General features: G+C 39.8%; 1 protein-coding gene across 6 annotated transcripts in view; it reads left to right on the top strand.

Annotated features, from left to right (window-relative positions):
- LOC133135165 (nephronectin) overlaps window positions 1-11997 on the top strand; it is a 35845-nt gene extending 23848 nt beyond the window's left edge. For all 6 annotated transcript variants that reach the window (XM_061251966.1, XM_061251969.1, XM_061251970.1 and 3 more), the window contains 7 exons: window positions 1131-1265; window positions 1714-1836; window positions 3364-3753; window positions 7458-7538; window positions 8305-8403; window positions 9377-9636; window positions 9875-11997. In XM_061251966.1, coding sequence (XP_061107950.1) covers window positions 1131-1265; window positions 1714-1836; window positions 3364-3753; window positions 7458-7538; window positions 8305-8403; window positions 9377-9636; window positions 9875-9985 — 1199 coding nt within the window. In that variant the 3' untranslated portion in view covers window positions 9986-11997. The remainder of the gene's footprint in view (window positions 1-1130; window positions 1266-1713; window positions 1837-3363; window positions 3754-7457; window positions 7539-8304; window positions 8404-9376; window positions 9637-9874) is intronic.
- The last annotated feature ends 6083 nt before the right edge of the window (window positions 11998-18080 follow it).

Genomic DNA, 18080 nt, shown 5'->3' on the forward strand with positions numbered 1-18080 from the left:
TTATTTTTTAATGTATGTAATGTGCATCAATGTCTCTTAGTGAATTAGAGAGTGAGATTAATTTGGCCTGGGTTCAGGAATGCCTATTCTGCTACTTCAGTAACAAAGATCAATATTTCACCGAGAGACTGGGACAAATTGAACAGATGACCTTCCATGTTTAAGTACAGACATTGATCACTGGCAGGCCCCAGTGACACTTCGGTACAGTATCGCTGTTTGCTTGTTTTTCCTCAGGGATTTTTCTCAAGATTGGGTTGAGATGTAAAATGTGTGCTACATAAATCAAATGAAATGAGATGTAGATTGGTCATTGAATGGCGTCGAGAACTATTTTGTGGTACGTATTTTTGTATAATTCTCAAGGCAAATGTATAGATCTTTTTTTAATTAAAATCTATAATTTTGATTAATGTAATGAGCAATATGTAGTATATTTGAATCATTTGGAGTGAAAAACATTCTTTTTTTCAAAAGGTTACTTTCATATGGCTTTAGATTTTGTAGTCTTTTGACATTTTAGGTAAACAGTAACATTTTTAGGGACAAAGTTCCATTATTCTGAGCCTCAGGTGGATAGATTATAACGGTGTAGATTTTAATGGGAACAATTGTTCTGGGTGATGGGTGAAAAACTCCCTACATATGTGACTTCTCCAGTCCTAATCAGACTGAGCCGGAAGTATCCCTGTTAAAACTGCTGTACTGTACCTCTGCTTTACCCCGACAACTACACTTCCATACTCTCCCTTTGACACCATCTGAAAGAAACATATACTTTCATAACCATAATTTTATCTCAAGGTAATACGTTTCGAAGTTGGTGCAATTTGGTTCACATTGAAAAATGTGTTTTTCTGTTTTCTTTGAATAAAACATGTTACCTATATTAATTTCCATTTCCCTTCAGTCACGATATACAGTACGTGTATTATTATAGTAAATCATAAATCCACAGAGTGTTCTGAGAGAACGTTCGGGAGTGAATGCAAGCCCTCGCTCAAACAGCTTACCTCTCAAGATTACCTCTCAAGAGAGAAATTGTAGGTAAGCCTTGAAAAAAAGAAGAAAAAAAAACCTCTTAAGCTGTTCCGTCAGGAAGACATATAACAAGCAAACGTGTTTTTCAGACGTGGACGAGTGCGCAACCGGCAAAGCCGTGTGTCCAAGGTTCCGAAAGTGCGTCAACACCTTCGGAAGCTACATCTGCAAGTGCCACGAGGGATTCGAGCTGCAGTACATCAATGGAAAATACCAGTGCATCGGTAACAAGGGGCATCCGAGACTCTCACTCTTTATCTCCTAAAATGGTTCCTCTTTCTGCTGTAGATAGGCGTTCTGTGTGATGCCTGACTGCCCAGTCGGAGTAAATAAATGATCCATCATGGGAAATGTAGTCCCTGGATATGGTTGGCATTTATATAGCGCCTTTAGCCAAAGCACTGTACAATTGATGCTTCTCATTCACCCATTCATACACACACTCACACACCGACGGCGATTGGCTGCCATGCAAGGCGCCGACCAGCTCGTCAGGAGCATTTAGGGGTTAGGTGTCTTGCTCAGGGACACTTCGACACAGCCCGGGTGGGGGATCGAACCGGCAACCCTCCAACTGCCAGACGACTGCTCTTACTGCCTGAGCCATGTCACCCCATATATGTGGGTGGGGTTTGGAGGCAGATTCATGCTCAGGCCTGTTTGTTGTTTTAGATGTGAATGAGTGCGTCTCCGCCCAGCACCGCTGTGGAAGCTTCTCCATGTGCTACAACACGCCAGGCTCCTACAAGTGCAAGTGCAAGGCGGGCTTCCGTGGAACAGGCTTCGACTGTAAAGGTGAGCAGAACTCTTTCTGGGGCCTCCAGGGGCCCAGGCTCCTCTGGTCTCTATTTTTCTCAGGGAATTTGAAAGTGAAATCAATATGCCAAGCCGAAAGTGTGTATCCTCCTTGGAAGCTGTCAATCATGCCTTCACTAAATGCCTTCAGTACAGTGTAGAGCATAAATAGTGGTTGGCCCCTATCTGTGTTGAGTCCCGGTCTATTTACAAGATTTATTTATCCCCCATCCGGATAAAAAAAAGGGGCTTGAATCTCTCAAAATTCCAGTATTTAATAAAATCAATCATAAAAGCTGGGAGTGGATCACACTCTATACTGTGGATCAGGGCTCTGAAACTCCTGGTCCTTGAGGGTCGAGGACTGCTGGTTTTCTACCCTCCCTTCACCTGGCCAATCAGTGACACTAATTACCCAGCAGAAAAGAAAACCAGAGCTGGATTTAGATTTGAGGGCCAGAATGGACTAGTCTCAGCTACTCATTGAGGTGCATCTGTAAAATAATATTTCATAGATTCTTGGAGAATTGCACTATATCTGTGCAATTTGTGCACTTTCACAGAACTCTTCATAAATCATTGCGTTGAAATATATTCATATATAACACCTCAGATTGTGCGCTGTTGAATCAGCATGTTGCGGTAGCCACAGGGATTGCATTACAATATTGTATTTGTATCCTATGTATCAAAGTCACCTTGTGCACTCTGAAAGCCAAGAGAATTTCAAGCATTAAACCCCTGTCACTCACCCTGCTGTCTGTCCTGACATTTCTAAGAGGGGCCCACTGAATGTGAAACCATCCCCTCCATGACATCAGCATGCTGGTGCTATTCAGATTTTCAGTTCACTTTGATGAACAATGTAGCTCACAGCATATTATATTTAATTATATCATTATGTTGCCAAGGTGATCAAATTCATTTGAAGAGTAGTATAACATTTACTCTACACTAGACTAAGGGGAATATAATGATATTCAGTTTAGTAAGTTTTTCCATATTGGTAGGTTTTGAGTGACACTGACAGCTGGGACATAAAGCCTTTTAAATAATCAGTTTTTGAATGTGGTAAATTGAGGCGAGGGAACATTTAGCTCTAAAGGAATTAGCATTCTCTCCCTTTTCTCCATCCTCATTAACAGACAGATGTTGGGACTGTTGTTCTTGTGCCTTGAATAGTCAATAGGCGAATTGCTTCACCTTTTTTATGAGTGTCTTAGGTCTGTTCCAGCAGATGCTGAAAATTACTGTCAGTATTGCTTGTCAAACCATGGCAGAACGGGCTCATAATTCAGTGTCTCTGAATCCATTATTTATGAAGGAGAGTGAGGGTGATACAGTGGACATCACTTAATGAGGTTTGGTGGATTGTGGAAGACTGTTTATGAGACACACCCAGATTAGGAGCATGCAGACTTTGTCGTAGTAAGAATTTAACAGGGTCCTGAATTCTCAGAAACAGCAACTAAGTAAATAAATAAATACATAAATAAATAAATAAATAATTTTCTCCTTTTCTTTCAGCCATTCCCAAAGTGATTATTGAACCCCCCAGGCCAGGAAAAACTCCCACAATCAACATCTCCCATGGTAACAGAGTCCCTGATTATGATCCAAGAACCACCACCGTTTCCACTACAACTACCACAGTGAGAACATCGACAGTAGCCAGGAGGACCCGACCTACGACAACAATGACTGCGCCCCCCAAGAGGGTAACCCCTGCCCCCACCCAGAGACCACGCATAACCGCACACAGGGCACCCGTCCCCCCCACGCGTGAGCCAACCGCCACCACGCCCGTACAAGAGGCTCCACTGACCACCACCCGTCAGCCTCCGCTCCCGGAAGTCACCACCACGGACGACAGCATCCACAACGAGATCACCCAGAAACCGCGAGGCGACGTGCATAGTAAGAGCCCCGTCTATTCACGGTCACGTCTCATGCACGACACTGGGCTCTGAGGGCGTTATTCAGAGACCTGCACACTTGTTTTCTCCAAGTATTTATTGTGCTCAGCAGAGTGTGGCTTTTCACAGAATGCATCCTTGACTTGATGCGAATTACACATAAGCAAAAAGTGTTTCTCTTTCTCATAACAAGAGTTATAGCAATTTCATTTTTGCAACTGCTGAACTTGCCAACCTGTGTGAAGAAATAAAGCTAGCACTTGCACTGAATTGTAATTCAATGCTAGAACTCATAGGAGGGCACATTTTTTATTTAATTAAGGCCACAGGAATGTGTAGCTTGGCTCTGTCAAATCACCATCTGATTATGTAATTGCATTCATTTGTAGAGATACTCATATGGATTTTTTTTCTATGTGTTGCTGTGAAGAAGATCCACAATGATAAAAATGCACATTGTGTGTATACACAAGAAATTCATTCATGGCCCTAAAGTTTATTCTCACATCTGGTAAAAAGATTCTTGTTTCCAGAAAGGTGTGATTTGCCCAACAGAAAGGGTGATTTAAGTGAATGTTACAGTACAAGATGAAGAGAATAACTTGTGGTATCGTCTTCTGTTTTCCGCTTAAGAAAAAGCTGGACTTTGAAAGACATCAGATGGAGATGGTGCCTGCCTGTCTCATTCCTGTCATTACAATGTGTGTCTATTTCTAGCTGCTTGCCAAAGTACACACAGGAACTCATTTTATCTAGGGGAGCACTAGAGATAATTATAGGAATGGAAGAGGCTTGATCAACCTCTCACTTTGCTCTCTCTTTCTACATCTCTCCTCTTCCACATGTCTGGGTTGCAGAGGCTGTGTGTTTATCAGGCTAGTGGAGGAGTTTGGCAGGGTTAGATGGTCGGGTTTGGATGCATCATAGCTGCAGTGGGTGCCAGTGTAAACATTTTAATTATCTGTGGTCGATTTCCTGTCGCGTTTGATTTCTTCTCACTATTAGCAGGTCTGATTTGTAAGGGCATGTATTTCTCTCTGGAACAGGGAAGATTCTGGGAAATTCATCTCTGACACATGGTTCTAAAGTGCTGACTCAAATGTTACATAAACTCATCATGTTCCGAACACCAAGTTAGGTCACTATGTTCTGAACAGTGCAACTTTCATGACGAATAAATAGAAAATTACTTCCAGATCAGCTTTGGTTTTTGTGTGTGTGTAAAGTAGAATTCCTTCCATTTTCATAAAAACTCATACGATTTTCATACGAGTCACATATGTGATCCATTTCAGCATACAGTGACATGGTAATAGTGCTCCACTGTGACATTGTGGTGTAGAAGCTGTTGCTAACAAACCAGACAGGCTTATTTGGCGGTGTTCGGACCATTGTGAGCTAACAAAGTCTTCCGAACACAGGGACGTTATTCAGTTTCAGTATCAGTCAAATTCACATCAATCACCATTGACTATCACAGTGTTTTAGTGTCTATGATGGTCAATAAACAACCATAATCATCAACCACATTCCTCAGGAGAAAAACTACCATTGAACGGGCATTAACTTCTGGTGGAAGCAGACGCTTCCCTGTGTTCTGTTCGGAACACGGTGAGTTTACGTTACTATTACAGAGAGAGTTTCTGAATGGATGCCAAAAGAAGATAAACTGGATTTTGATGATGTTACTTTCTTTTAGGTAACACATGCTAAATGAAAAGGAACTGATTCAATTAGGTCAATATAAATTTACCTGAAGACCCATTTGAGCCTCCACATACATTCCAGCAACATAACTGCCAGTTTTTTTCTACGATAAACACATAGCACACATCTCAATAAATCCGCAGTGTAATTACATCCTTGTTGGATCATTAGAAGGAAGTGACTCAAGTGCACCAGCAGTAGAAGCTACCGGACTTTTTTAGCTCTGCTACCAATAAAGATAAGGCACAAAACAGTCATTTTGTCAATTACTGTAATCATGCCTGACATGCTCTCTTGGAGCCGAATGATAACCTGAAACCCAGCCACAAATCCTGTAATCTGTCACTGATACCTTTTTGTTTAAATATGGGGGGGAATAAACGGTTCCCAGGGAGCTCATTTAGTGCTTAACCCTTCCTTTGGTGGTTAGCGGGAGTGTTTGGTGTCTTTCATTTGTCATGAAGTCAATTGGACATGGTTTTCTATTTTTTCCCTAAAAAATATTGTGGTGGTACGACAATTACCAAATATATAACGTTTCAACATTTCACACACATTTTGGGGGGATTATTATGAAATTTATGTGTTCAGCACTTATATTTAATTGTTCACAACAATTTATAGAAAGTCTGTTTGCCCAAATTTTTAATCTCTCAAAATGTCTTTGTTTAAATAAGTAGCAGCAGGTGCTCTAGAGATAAATATTGTCTTTCTGAAATTGCCTGATAATGCAGTGTATGTGCAGTCTTTTATCCAACATAATTAATACAGAATGGTTTTGTGTGAAGATGGCAATCATCAAAATATCACTACTTTCAAAATTGGATCATTAAGAACGTACACACACTTGCACACACACACAGTATTTCACTTTATAGGGGAACTGTGCCATTCAGAGCATTAACAATACAAACTTAAGTTTTTATTGCAGAATGAGGCAGCATTTGGCTGCTTCTTTCCTTATCTGTAGTCTGCCAGCTGATTTGTGTCTTTGCATAATCCAGCGAATGGCAGTCGGGATATAAAACTAGAGGTCCACTGCTTCACTCTGCATCCTCACTCTAGCTTTATTGTTGTCCTTCAGAAGCAATGGGAGTGCAAAGTTTTAATCAGTTGTCTTCTTGAATAAATTCGGGCCCGGTCTCGGGCATTACTGTGGGGTAGCCAGGAATTGAAGGGCCTTCTGGCTACGAGATTGGCAGTATTTTCTCAGCTCTTGCATCAGTAACAGCTGATGCCCCTCTGAAATTGCTTGGCAGGGATATCTCGCACTTGGAGGTAGCAAATTTAGCCTTCTGAATCTCATCTCAGCAATAAACTATAGATATAGATAGAGCCGGCCTACTTTGGAGGCTGGGCATCAAGTGGAAGTGATTTCATCATAGTATGAGAGCTCTGGTCAAGAAGGATCCGGCAATCCCTGCCATTGTGCTCCTTTCATAATAATCAAAGCTGAGCAGTCATGGATAAGGAGGACTAACAATATATCTTCAGAGATGATCATTACCAGGTGCCCCTGCAAAGGCAGTCTCTGAATTATCCAAATTAGAAAATGGACATAAGTGATTGGCTGGCCTGGAGTACTGTACTTCTGAGCGAGTTTAATAGGAGGGAGAAGAGCTCCGTTTATCAGATGTAACAATATGTGCCACTCTTACCCTCCATTGCTGATTAAGGGCTATTATCACGAGGCCTCTGCATGTTATGGAACTCATTTTAAAGTTACAAGGAGTCTGGGAAAGTGGCGATGATTTCTAGCTGCAACAGAGGAAATTCTAGTTTGATACAGGTTCAGGTGAAAGTCAGAATTGTAACCGCTATTTATCACAGAAAGCATAATGTAGTGCTGTGGAGGTATGGTATAAAAAGTCTGATTAACACCCACAGTTATCTCCCATTTGTTATGTGTCAGTTGAAATGTTTGATTTGTCCGCAACCTGAAGTCATTATCTTCAAATAACGAATGTCACATTTGTGTTTTTTTCTTCTTTTTTTCAGTTCCTCGAATTCGTGGGCACGACAATGTTTTGGATATAGATTTTGATATTGAATTGGGAAACATTGCGAAAGACGACTCAGGTAGGACTGTGGACTGAACATATTCAGCTAAATTAAATAAACAAATACATAAACAAATAAATAAATACATTAGAATGAATTACATTTTCTGTTGTGTAAGAGGAGAACTTAACATTGTATTATTTGAGCAGTGTTAGATGTCAGTATTCTTCATGAAAGTTTGTCTATGTTCAAATAAAATGGCCTGCTACCCTGACACTAAATGTAATAAGGTGAAATACGGTAATCATAGAAACCAATTTCAGCTCTAGTTTTTGGGAACCTCAGGGAAATGTCTTTGCTCAGGATAATATAGAATTACATACAGTAATACCATAGGACATGTCTTTGCATACAGTATTTCTACAGAGTTAGGTCTAAGTATATAGGCCGAATATAGAAAGGTTTTGCATAATGCTGATGCTGCATTACTCACAGTTACTCTTATTGATTATTCTATCAGAGTGATGATAGATTCATTTTGGATCCAATGACTTTGCTTTCAAAATGCACCATGGGTGATTAAACTGACAAAGTCATAATTTGCCTCCGTGCATAAAATTATGTAAATCAAAATGTGTTGTATTTTGTTGCCTGGCCTATTAAGTCAGTTTATATTTTATATCAATGCATTATTAATACTGTATTTCCCCTAAGGGCAATCTAGGCACATTCAGCTGCTCTTCCTCTTTTTAAACAAACAGCTGTTGCGGGCTAGAGCCAGAACGGTTTGTGAATTGTATCCTACGGTAAGCCTTTTTTTTTTCTTTTTCTTTTTTTTTTCCAGATGCCAGTTTTCTAAGCTGCACTTTTGATAACGGTATGTGTGGATGGATCAGAGACAGGGGAGGTGACTTGCACTGGGAAACAACACCAAATCCTGCAGGTAAACATTACATTTCTGTCAGTGTTGCCTTTCTAGAAAGAAATTGGATCATTCGTAATCATGGGGTTTGTCAATTTGTCTAGAATTTAATGTTCATTTATGGACATTCTGCACTTTAAACATAAGCATTTGAAAGAGCATAGACCCTACAGGATACATACACCACAATGCAATTTTTTTTTGCCTATTGTTGAAACAGCTTGGTGGCATTCAGAAGTACCAAAACAAATCTTTCACTCAAGAAAGTTTAAGTCAGATTGCAGCTTATGTTTCTGTGCCCAAGTGTGTGTTTCTCTAAATGTTCATGCTCCAGCGGATAACAAGACACGAAAAGCTGTAAAACTGTCAGGCCCGGGCTGTGGTTTATTGTTCATCGTGTCAGGAGGTATTTAAGCTGGGTGGACCTGCTGAGATTTAGTGCTGGCTTTTCTCTGCCTTTGGGTTTGGAGAAATGGGGCGATACCTCTGTCTCATCCCCCGCCTCAGCTCAGTGCGACGTCCTTTATTGGAACATGAAACAGCTGTTATGGATCATTGTGCAGTAAACATAAAGGAATGCAATGCAATATTCATAAAGTTATTAAAGGTATTAATACAAACAACAAAATATACTTGGTTGGATTACATACCAGACATATTTCAGTTGGGATATAATCATATACCTTGTGTGTTGTCCTACCAAATGTTTCCCACTGTTTTCAATATGAATTGTTATTTGGCTGCCGTAGGTATACACATGTTAAGACAATATTCAGGCATGGTATTCATTTTCAGAGAGAATCTCCCTTTTGAAGGCAGTGATTCTCTGTCCAATAAACTGGCAGCAGTAGCGCAGGCTATGTTTTCACAGTGATTTTCAACAGTAGTTGTGATTATTCTTCAAATGCAGGATAAAAGGAAGAATAGGCCCAAAGAGAAAGCAGTTATTTGAACAGGGCGGGATTATAATGATTTCCCCGGCTGTGATGTTTAGGTGGGAAATACCTGACGATCCCTGAGGTGGGGGAGAAGAGGAGCGGGAGGGGAGCTCGCCTGGTCCTGCCCCTGAGCAAGGCCTGGAGTTCAGGCAACCTCTGCCTCTCCTTCCGGCACAAGCTGTCGGGCCACCACGTGGGCACCCTGCAGGTGTTCGTCCAGAAGGGGGCCCAGAACAGCCCGGCCGTGTGGGGCAGGACGGGGGGCCATGGCTGGAGACATACCCAGATCACACTGTGGGACACAGGCCTGGAAAGCGTGAGTGCTCGCAATGCCAGGGCGGCCACAGCTGAGCACACACACAGACCATCCAAGGTTCTCCATTGATCCAATTTAGATCTGCAAACAAAATAACATGTTACAGTGTGTACAAGGACATTCATTTCTCTCAAGAGAGCTGGCTAATCATGGTATTCTGAGTTGGTCTGTCTCCCAATGCCAAGTGTCTTTGTTATCAGGGAGAAAGGCTGAATGATGTCCTCGGTTTTTCTCTCAGGTGATCTTGAAGGGCGAGCGCAGGAGAGGACGGATCGGAGAAATGGCAATGGACGACCTCAGTCTGATGAAAGGCTCCTGCTCCGAGGACCACAATCTGAGGAGACTTTAACAGAATGCCTGGAAACATTCAAACAGTTGGATAAACACCCTCTCCTCTCCAGAAAAAAAAAGGCTGTGAAGGAATTCTTAAGAAGAACATGACTTTGAACCCAGAGGAGGTGTTCCCGCAGCCTCTCCCCCCTTTGGTTCTTCTCATCTGTGTCCTGCGCATGCCCTCGCCATACAGAGGCTGCATTCCTCAAGTCAAACACAACGTCCATTCACTCACACCACCAGGAAGCCTCTTCAGGCACATGGAACTGGGATGTGCCAGAGACTTAACGCTGAATTTAATTCGCTGGCACATGGTGTCTGTGCTTTTTCGCTCTGCAAAAAATCTTGTGAAATCAGTTACAGTAACCAGATGAAGATTTTACTTTGTTTTTTTTTTTAATATTTCAAAAGTCAGTGTTCTAGAACTCCATTGCGTTCCGTTACCAGTAGTGATTCTTACATCAGCATTAGAATGTTCAGTTCAGAACATCCTACTCACATATTTACTTCATTTTAAGAGTTGTTTTGTGGAACTATACTCAAAAGACATAGGCAAAATAAATTGACGGATATAGATGTTCTACAATAGGCATCAAGTAATGAGATACAATAAATTCCATCTCAGCCATAAATTATTATTGATTAACACAGCCAAATTAATTATCCTTTTATAAAAGATTATTTATTTATTTTGTACTATTTAGGATGCAGTTCTAGACCCAGTTTGTTTTGTATTTAAATGTATATTTATTTGAAAGTAAACAAAATAATGTTATCTGTAAGCCTTGATCTTTCACTTGAGTTTGCCTGTTAAACAAACCCATGGCTAATTTTATCAGAGGAGAAACAGTATGATGGACACATATAAACTAGGACTTCGTTCACTTCCCCATTTTCTATAGGTATAATGTCATAGGTATAGGTATAATGAGTTATAATATTCTATGTGTTGCATCTAAATACCAATACATCTTCTGAAACTCTCTTAGTTTTCATACAGTATGTGTTTATCAGCAGGCACTGTTTGTTCTCATTCTTTGAATAAATACATGAATACAATCTCCTATTTGCTGTAAAGGTGAGACACCACATGAGCTACGATTGGCTGCCATTATTTGCTTTCCTCCTCGATCCGTCATCTATGTCTTTTTATTAATTTACTCTTCAATCAACATCTAATTCAGACGGAAAAAATACTGAATGATTATTGCTATTTTGGAGTAACCAATGTGCTATGTGCTGTAGTCTTAATGGTGCTGTTTATGATGATGATGACGATGAGTTATTTTCATTATGTATACCATAAAAGTGTATTATTGGAAACCATATGTGTACATACTGTATTCTAACACTGCTCTTGTGATATAAAGTAAAATGTGTGGTACATGGTAGTAATGTGTGCAATTCTGATGAGAAACCGTTGGTTTTCATTGTTTAAGACTGTCATGGAGTTGGCTGAAACCATGTAGACATCTATTCTTAATTCTTATTTTCTTGAGCAGAAATTATTTGTATTTTAGCATTTAGCAGTATATGTGACCATGTTAATAGAGTTTAACCAAGGGAAATAGAATAGGCCAGTGCATATGACTACACTTTCCCCTGCCGTGCAATCTTTTCATTTAGAGCCGTAATTAACAATCAGCACTGTCAATTATGCCTGACCCGAAAATATGAAAATGGCAGGGTTAGATGAAATGCAAACCAGTTTTATTTTTCAATTTATTACTAAATTACAATAATTAATATGGCTTAACCTTGAGGTCTTCAATTGAACTATAATCATACTAATAATGTCTGTTTGTGAATTCACGATTGGCTGCATCAGCCATCTTCTGTCTACAGATCTACAGTATGCCTCTACAGTAAACGTCCATGCCTTGTCCCTTACGGAAAGGAGCAGAACAGTGAGTTGTGTACAGTCATTATATTGATCATTATTTCTTTTTTTAAGAATTGTAAATTGAAGAAGTGTGATTATCCTGCTGTGTTCAGTCAGTGAATAAATCCAGCAGGAACAAGGCTGTATGGCACAAGTGTGGGACATTAATGTGTGACAAAGCAATACTGAAAGTTGCATTTTTATTTTTAGTCACTAGAAACATTGACCACAATTTCCAGTATTTTTTTAATGGATATTTTAAGTAATGGGGTAATGGAACTCAATTCTATTTTAGTTACTCTCCCCTTATTTTTAATTACCATTTTTATGGTGAATTACAAAGAGGCACTGCACTACTACCGAAATGCTACTGACAAATGGAAGAGTGGCCCATTTCTAACTAACTGAATTCCCCTTATAATATTGCAGGAGATTTATCCAGCAGGGCTAAAAATAATCAGCCTTGCTTGTGTACAATCCATCCACCAGAGGCTCTTTCTCTGAATGTAAATTTGCTGGTTAAAAAAAATCGTGATTTGAGCTAGCTCCACCTGTTTCTGTCCGTGACAGCATTTTATAATGCTTCCGACGTGCCTGGAACATTTTGTGAAAACTTCAACTGATTCCATTTGCACAGTACTTTTTATGCATTTGTTGAAGTTATTAAACTATTCCCATCATGGGCATAGTTTGGTAGGTTTTTTTGTTTAGACATTCACTAGGGACGTAAACCCTCGGAAGGGTAATTCACTTCCTATGACTTTTCGACATTCATTTTGATTTTAGTGTTTAGTGTTTTTGATTGGCCTATTCAGTTTATGCAGTATTACAGTGGCTGGGGAATTCTGGGGTTTGTAGTCTAAAGCAAGAAAAACAGACTCACTGCAGAGGACGGAACAAAGAATCCGTCTCTGATACATATCTTTGGAGATTGCAGCTTTGTAAAGAATTTAGATTAAATCCTTCCAGTTTTCTTGCAGGTATAGTACTGAAAAGATCTGGATAATCCAGAAAGTAAAGTAAAACTCCTGCCCAGCATTCTGTTGCAATCACTTTGATTGGCTAATTAGCACAGATTTTCAGCCAGGAGGAATACCTAATTAGTGAAATCAGCTGTCCAAGTTGGGTGGAAGAAACACAGACCTCTTACCTTCTGACATCTGGATTTTCCACTTTCCTCCAGAAGCACTTTGTATGTTCTGCCTGCTCACTAACCACTACTTTTCAGTCCACACACTCATTTTTAAAATCTAAAACATCTCAGGACTTCATCTTCACTTAACTCCCTGGTGATACTCACATTTATACAGTACTGCAAAAGTGGGAAGCCTAAAGGAATACAGTTGCATTTCCTTCCATAAAAAGTCAAATGCGGAGCAGTGCACTGTTTCACAAACAGACCTCCGGCTCTTTTGTGTTCTCAAAATTAGGCAATTTTTCAAAGCATCACAAACAGTAGCAGCAGAGACCTAGAAAGAGACTGAGGGCTATTTCCCTGAGACATCTTATAATGAAGGCAGGGACTATGCAACTGATCTCTTGTTCAAAGTTTTTCCTTTGCCAAAGGTAAAAGAGATGCAACTGCCCTAAGTAAAATGAGCATTTTTTTTTCTCATATAATTAAAGCCAGCTTGATTTTTGTTTTACACAACTTCACCATGTTGGAAATAAATATATTGGAACTATTGAATATTATCCATGTTTCTATCTGTACAGCGGGATAATGCACTGGTAACATTCCCATTAAGCACATAATGTATCCTCAGCTGGCGTCTGTACAGAAGTATCAACTACCATTCTTAGAGAAGACCAAAACATGAGAGTGTCTTTGGCCTGCTTCCATAAATCCAATGATACAATGCAGAACCTGTCATGGTAACAGACAGTGTGTCTCTGGCTTCTGTAGGCCGCAGACAGTTGTGTAAATTACCCTTGTGGACTTCCACAGAATATATGGTCTTGATTTTGTATTTCAGACGTGTCACTTCAAAAGAATATGGCAGAGAAAGTGGATATCTCATGGGAACACTCACATCTTTATCGCCCTGTCGAGCACCTCTGACAGCACATGTTAGACCCTGTTTTACAGGTATCCTGCCCAATCCCCCATCCTGGGTATTCTTTAAAAAGAAAATAATGCATTCTGTTTGTTACGCTCGGTTGCATTTCATATGCTACTATTCATGTTTCATACAATATCATTTGTCTGATACAGCCAGGGAACAATTGAAGCAGATGAGAGATAATTGGTATCCACCTTTGATATCTATCCTTAGTACTTTAATAAAAGTACAGTTCTGATTGGATTACAGTAAGTGTGGAGCTCTAGAAAGCAGAGGAAGTGAAGGCAGCAAGGCACCCACATGACATGTTCATCTGGTTCAAGCTGTCTAGTGACTTCTATGCAGCTAATTACCACCTATGGAACCCAACACCTCAGACCACTGTGTCTGGATCTAAATGTGCTGTTCACCTCCCTCTCGTTTGTTAATTATATGTACTGCATCCCACATGATTTCCAGATGCTGTGTATCATTTTAGAGAAATATTTACATTTACAATGCTGGCCAATAGGTGAAGAACTTTTCTAGACAAAGAAAAGGACAGCTCTTGGAAATGCTAGTCTTTGGACTAGCATTATCTTAAAGAAGACATCAACGTCAAGCACAGGCATGTACCCGGACATCACCACCAGTCTGAATACACTTAAAAGAAAGCACTGGAGCTGAGAAGAGAGATATATTTACATTTGTATAATGTATTATATGTATTTTAAAAGCTTATCTCTTTTTGAAAGGTTAACATTTTTTAAATTTATTTGATCTGCAAATGGTTCACACATTTCAATGAAACTCAATGTCAGTTCTGTTCCACTTGTCTAATGCCCTTTCTTGCGGAATATTCGAGCAAATACGTAAAGCTGCACTTGTGTTGTCACCTACAGCTCAGGCACACACAGGGCTGGACCTACTTAGCATGTGCAAACCCTTTTAGCACATACAAAACCAGTAACATAACCAATGATTGGTCATGGTACAGTATTTGTTTTGCACCTATCATTGGTTGTTAATAGTTTTGCACATGCAAAAAATCTAGTGGATCAGGCCCACAATTGCCCATTGAGCTTCATCTACAGTAGACCCTAACTACATTAGTATGTGGCTCAGCCTTACAGATAGTGAGATGCGCTCACTGTAGATCAGACAAGCAATACAATTTAAATACAATTCATTAACACAACCTCACACCTGTTCTTAATTTTTACATCTTGTCTTGATAATATTGGTGTTAGCTGAGCTCAATGAAAATAAATGCCTGACTTTATTTGTCAGTCATACTGTAGGTTATGAGGGATGTTGTTTTGTTCTAGGTCGTGGTTTATTAATAACCCCAGGGAGACAAAATGGTAATGGAAGACAGGCTCAGTGTTTACACTGTAAACTGTAGAGGCATACTGTAGATCTGTAGACATACACCATTAAACAACTGTAACATTCAGAGATGAGGTCATCCTAAGGGAATGTCTACATGTTGCGCTGCAACAAAGACATCACATAAGCTACACCTTCCCCACGCCCTCCCAGGACAGAGCATGTTTGATCTGTCCATTTTTCAAACAGGAATACATCTTTGATTCGCTCCATTTCTCTCTTATTCCAAGGTCACACCGAGGTTGTAGTGTAAATGTCCATGAGCATCCCTGTGTTCAGGAAGTGGGAGAGTGTTTTACCAAGAACTGAGCAAAACATACTTTCTGCTGCGCTGGAAGCCGATTTCTCACCCCCCTGTCATCCCAGTGTTTGTTTAAAAGGAGTTATATGACAGAAGTCAGACAGGCCACTCTAAATTAGCAGCTACAGTAAGCAGCGCGTGACTGCTGAGGTCATGAAGCAAACTAAGATGGCATACAGCTGTGAGAAGAAGAAACTCTGAGGTAATCCTATCCCTTTTCACCCTTGGTGAAAGAAGTACTTACACAAACCATGAGTCGATGGAGAGAAAAGTACCTGACAAACATTTATGTTCTTGTGATGATTTGAGTGATGTTCTAACATGTTCTACAAAATGGTGTTTATATCTGACAATCAATCATAGTATCTGTGCAGTTTTAAAGAAGCAGCACAAAAGACCTGATATTCGGATGACGGAAATCGGATGCCCCCCTCACCGCATCTGCAGGTAATCTGCAGCACTTTCCACTGCCACCTGGGCATGACAGGTGCACATTTGATTTGGACATGCACAAATTGCCCTATTACTTCTAGTGCATTTAGAAATACCGTAAAAAGAAGCCCACAAACACAGCTTTTCTGACAGGCTGCAGCAACAGGTTCACCGAACAGTGAATTCTCGTAAAATAATGCCTCATGACAATACAGTAATCAAAGGTTGTCAATAATGTTTGACAAATATGAATGTACAGTAAGACATAATGCTTGTTTAATACACAACAGTTACTCCATGAAAGGAGCAGAAATTTTATTTTGCTCAGAAGACGAAAAGACCAAATTAATCTTGATATCTTATGACACATTACAGAGAATAGAAAAATGTAAATAAGGGAGGTGATGTTTGATGTTTTTGTTTGGCTTCATTGCAAAAAGCTGCACTTTTTATAATATATCAAAATAAATTATCTTCGGATCTTGTCTTTGTAGCCTTCAGCAATTACTGTCTTTCTTTGGAATACGTGGTGCTACAACATGCTGAAAACTAATTATCTGCAATCAGCTCCACTTAAAGAAGTACTGCTTTATTTTTGGCCAGTTTTATTTTTTACATGCTGATTTTTTAAATCTATTTCAATCATTCCTATTTATTTTATATGCTTAATCAGATTACCCTGCATATATGTTTCTGTAAATATCCAGTTAGTTCACTGAGGATTGCTCAACAGTCATCGGGATGCCCTGCAGTGAGGCCTTAGTGGTCCTTCAGTCAATATCGTCACTCAGCGAAAGCACTGACTGTCGCATGGACCTCAAAGAAAGTGTTCTTTGGCAAAAAAGACACCTCAACAACCGGAGCATTCAGACGAGAAAGGTCTTCCTAAAGGGTGTTCTTTTCTGTGCTGCCATCCTTGACCCAACATCTGACTGCAATTTCTGTTGCAATGTAATGAATGATCTTCCGGTTGACCCAAGGAACATCCCCTTGCAACTTGTCCAAAACCATCCTGCTGAAGAAATAGCTGCACTTTTCTCTCATAAAATCTTCCCCATAGGTCTTGAATGTGCCAGTACTGACTGAAGCATTGCTAAGGGAAGGAGCTCTTTTGTCGTTGGCAAAGTCTTTTCTGCAGACGTACAGCTCGTTTAATAATCAGTTAGAGTGGGGAGTGTGACCTACCAATGCAACAGTGAAGAAGAGGCTGCTAACAGCACCTAGCTACCTAAAAGAGTAAAAGAGTGCTGGTTCACGCTTTCCCAAATTAACAGATGTTGCATCCCAGGGACAGAGCTACAAATATAATTAGACTTTCTAAATTTGGGGGTATAGGGGCTACAGTATAATAATATGGAAAAATAATTTTACAAATATTTGTGTATGCACATATAATTTCTAATCTCCGTTTCACGTCAGCAGAAAAGAGCAGCAGAGGAAGAGGATGAGGCATTTAAAAGTATCTGTACTGCACATTCTTTAATCTAGTATGCAGTAGGAAAACATGCATAAGACAATCCCTGCTTTATACACCAGATTTAGTATTTGTACATTTGGCTATGAGCTTTATGCTCAAGCTTATGCTGGATGACCTATTTCGTAATGTGGATTTACAGTATAACTTAAAATAAAAAAATGATCACAGAGGTGCCATTTTATCCCATTTGCTTTAATCATATTTTAATAGCAATCCAGTTGAAAGTATTCTCCCTTGTCTTACAAGCATAAAAACGAATGCTTTCATGATATATTTTGAACCCTCATACAAAGTGACATAATACATTTCTCCCTCTCAGTGGTTGTAGTAAATTGGATTTAGAACTTGGCATTATTGTGCAGTATTTACAAAAATGTGACCCGAATTCCTGGAACTGCTCCATTTTAGCAATGTGCTACCCTCATTGTAATAGGGCCATTGTGCATTTTGGGCACTGGGGGCAGGCAGTAACAAATTGAGATGGATTACATTGAGTTTCAACAAGAATTGTGCTCCAGTAAATTGTACTATAAGTGGCAGGAATGTTTCAGGACAGCCGTTTGTACTGTAGATGCTTTGAGCGTTGAT

Source organism: Conger conger, chromosome 8 (assembly GCF_963514075.1).
Source record: "Conger conger chromosome 8, fConCon1.1, whole genome shotgun sequence".
NCBI classification, from domain to species: domain Eukaryota; kingdom Metazoa; phylum Chordata; class Actinopteri; order Anguilliformes; family Congridae; genus Conger; species Conger conger.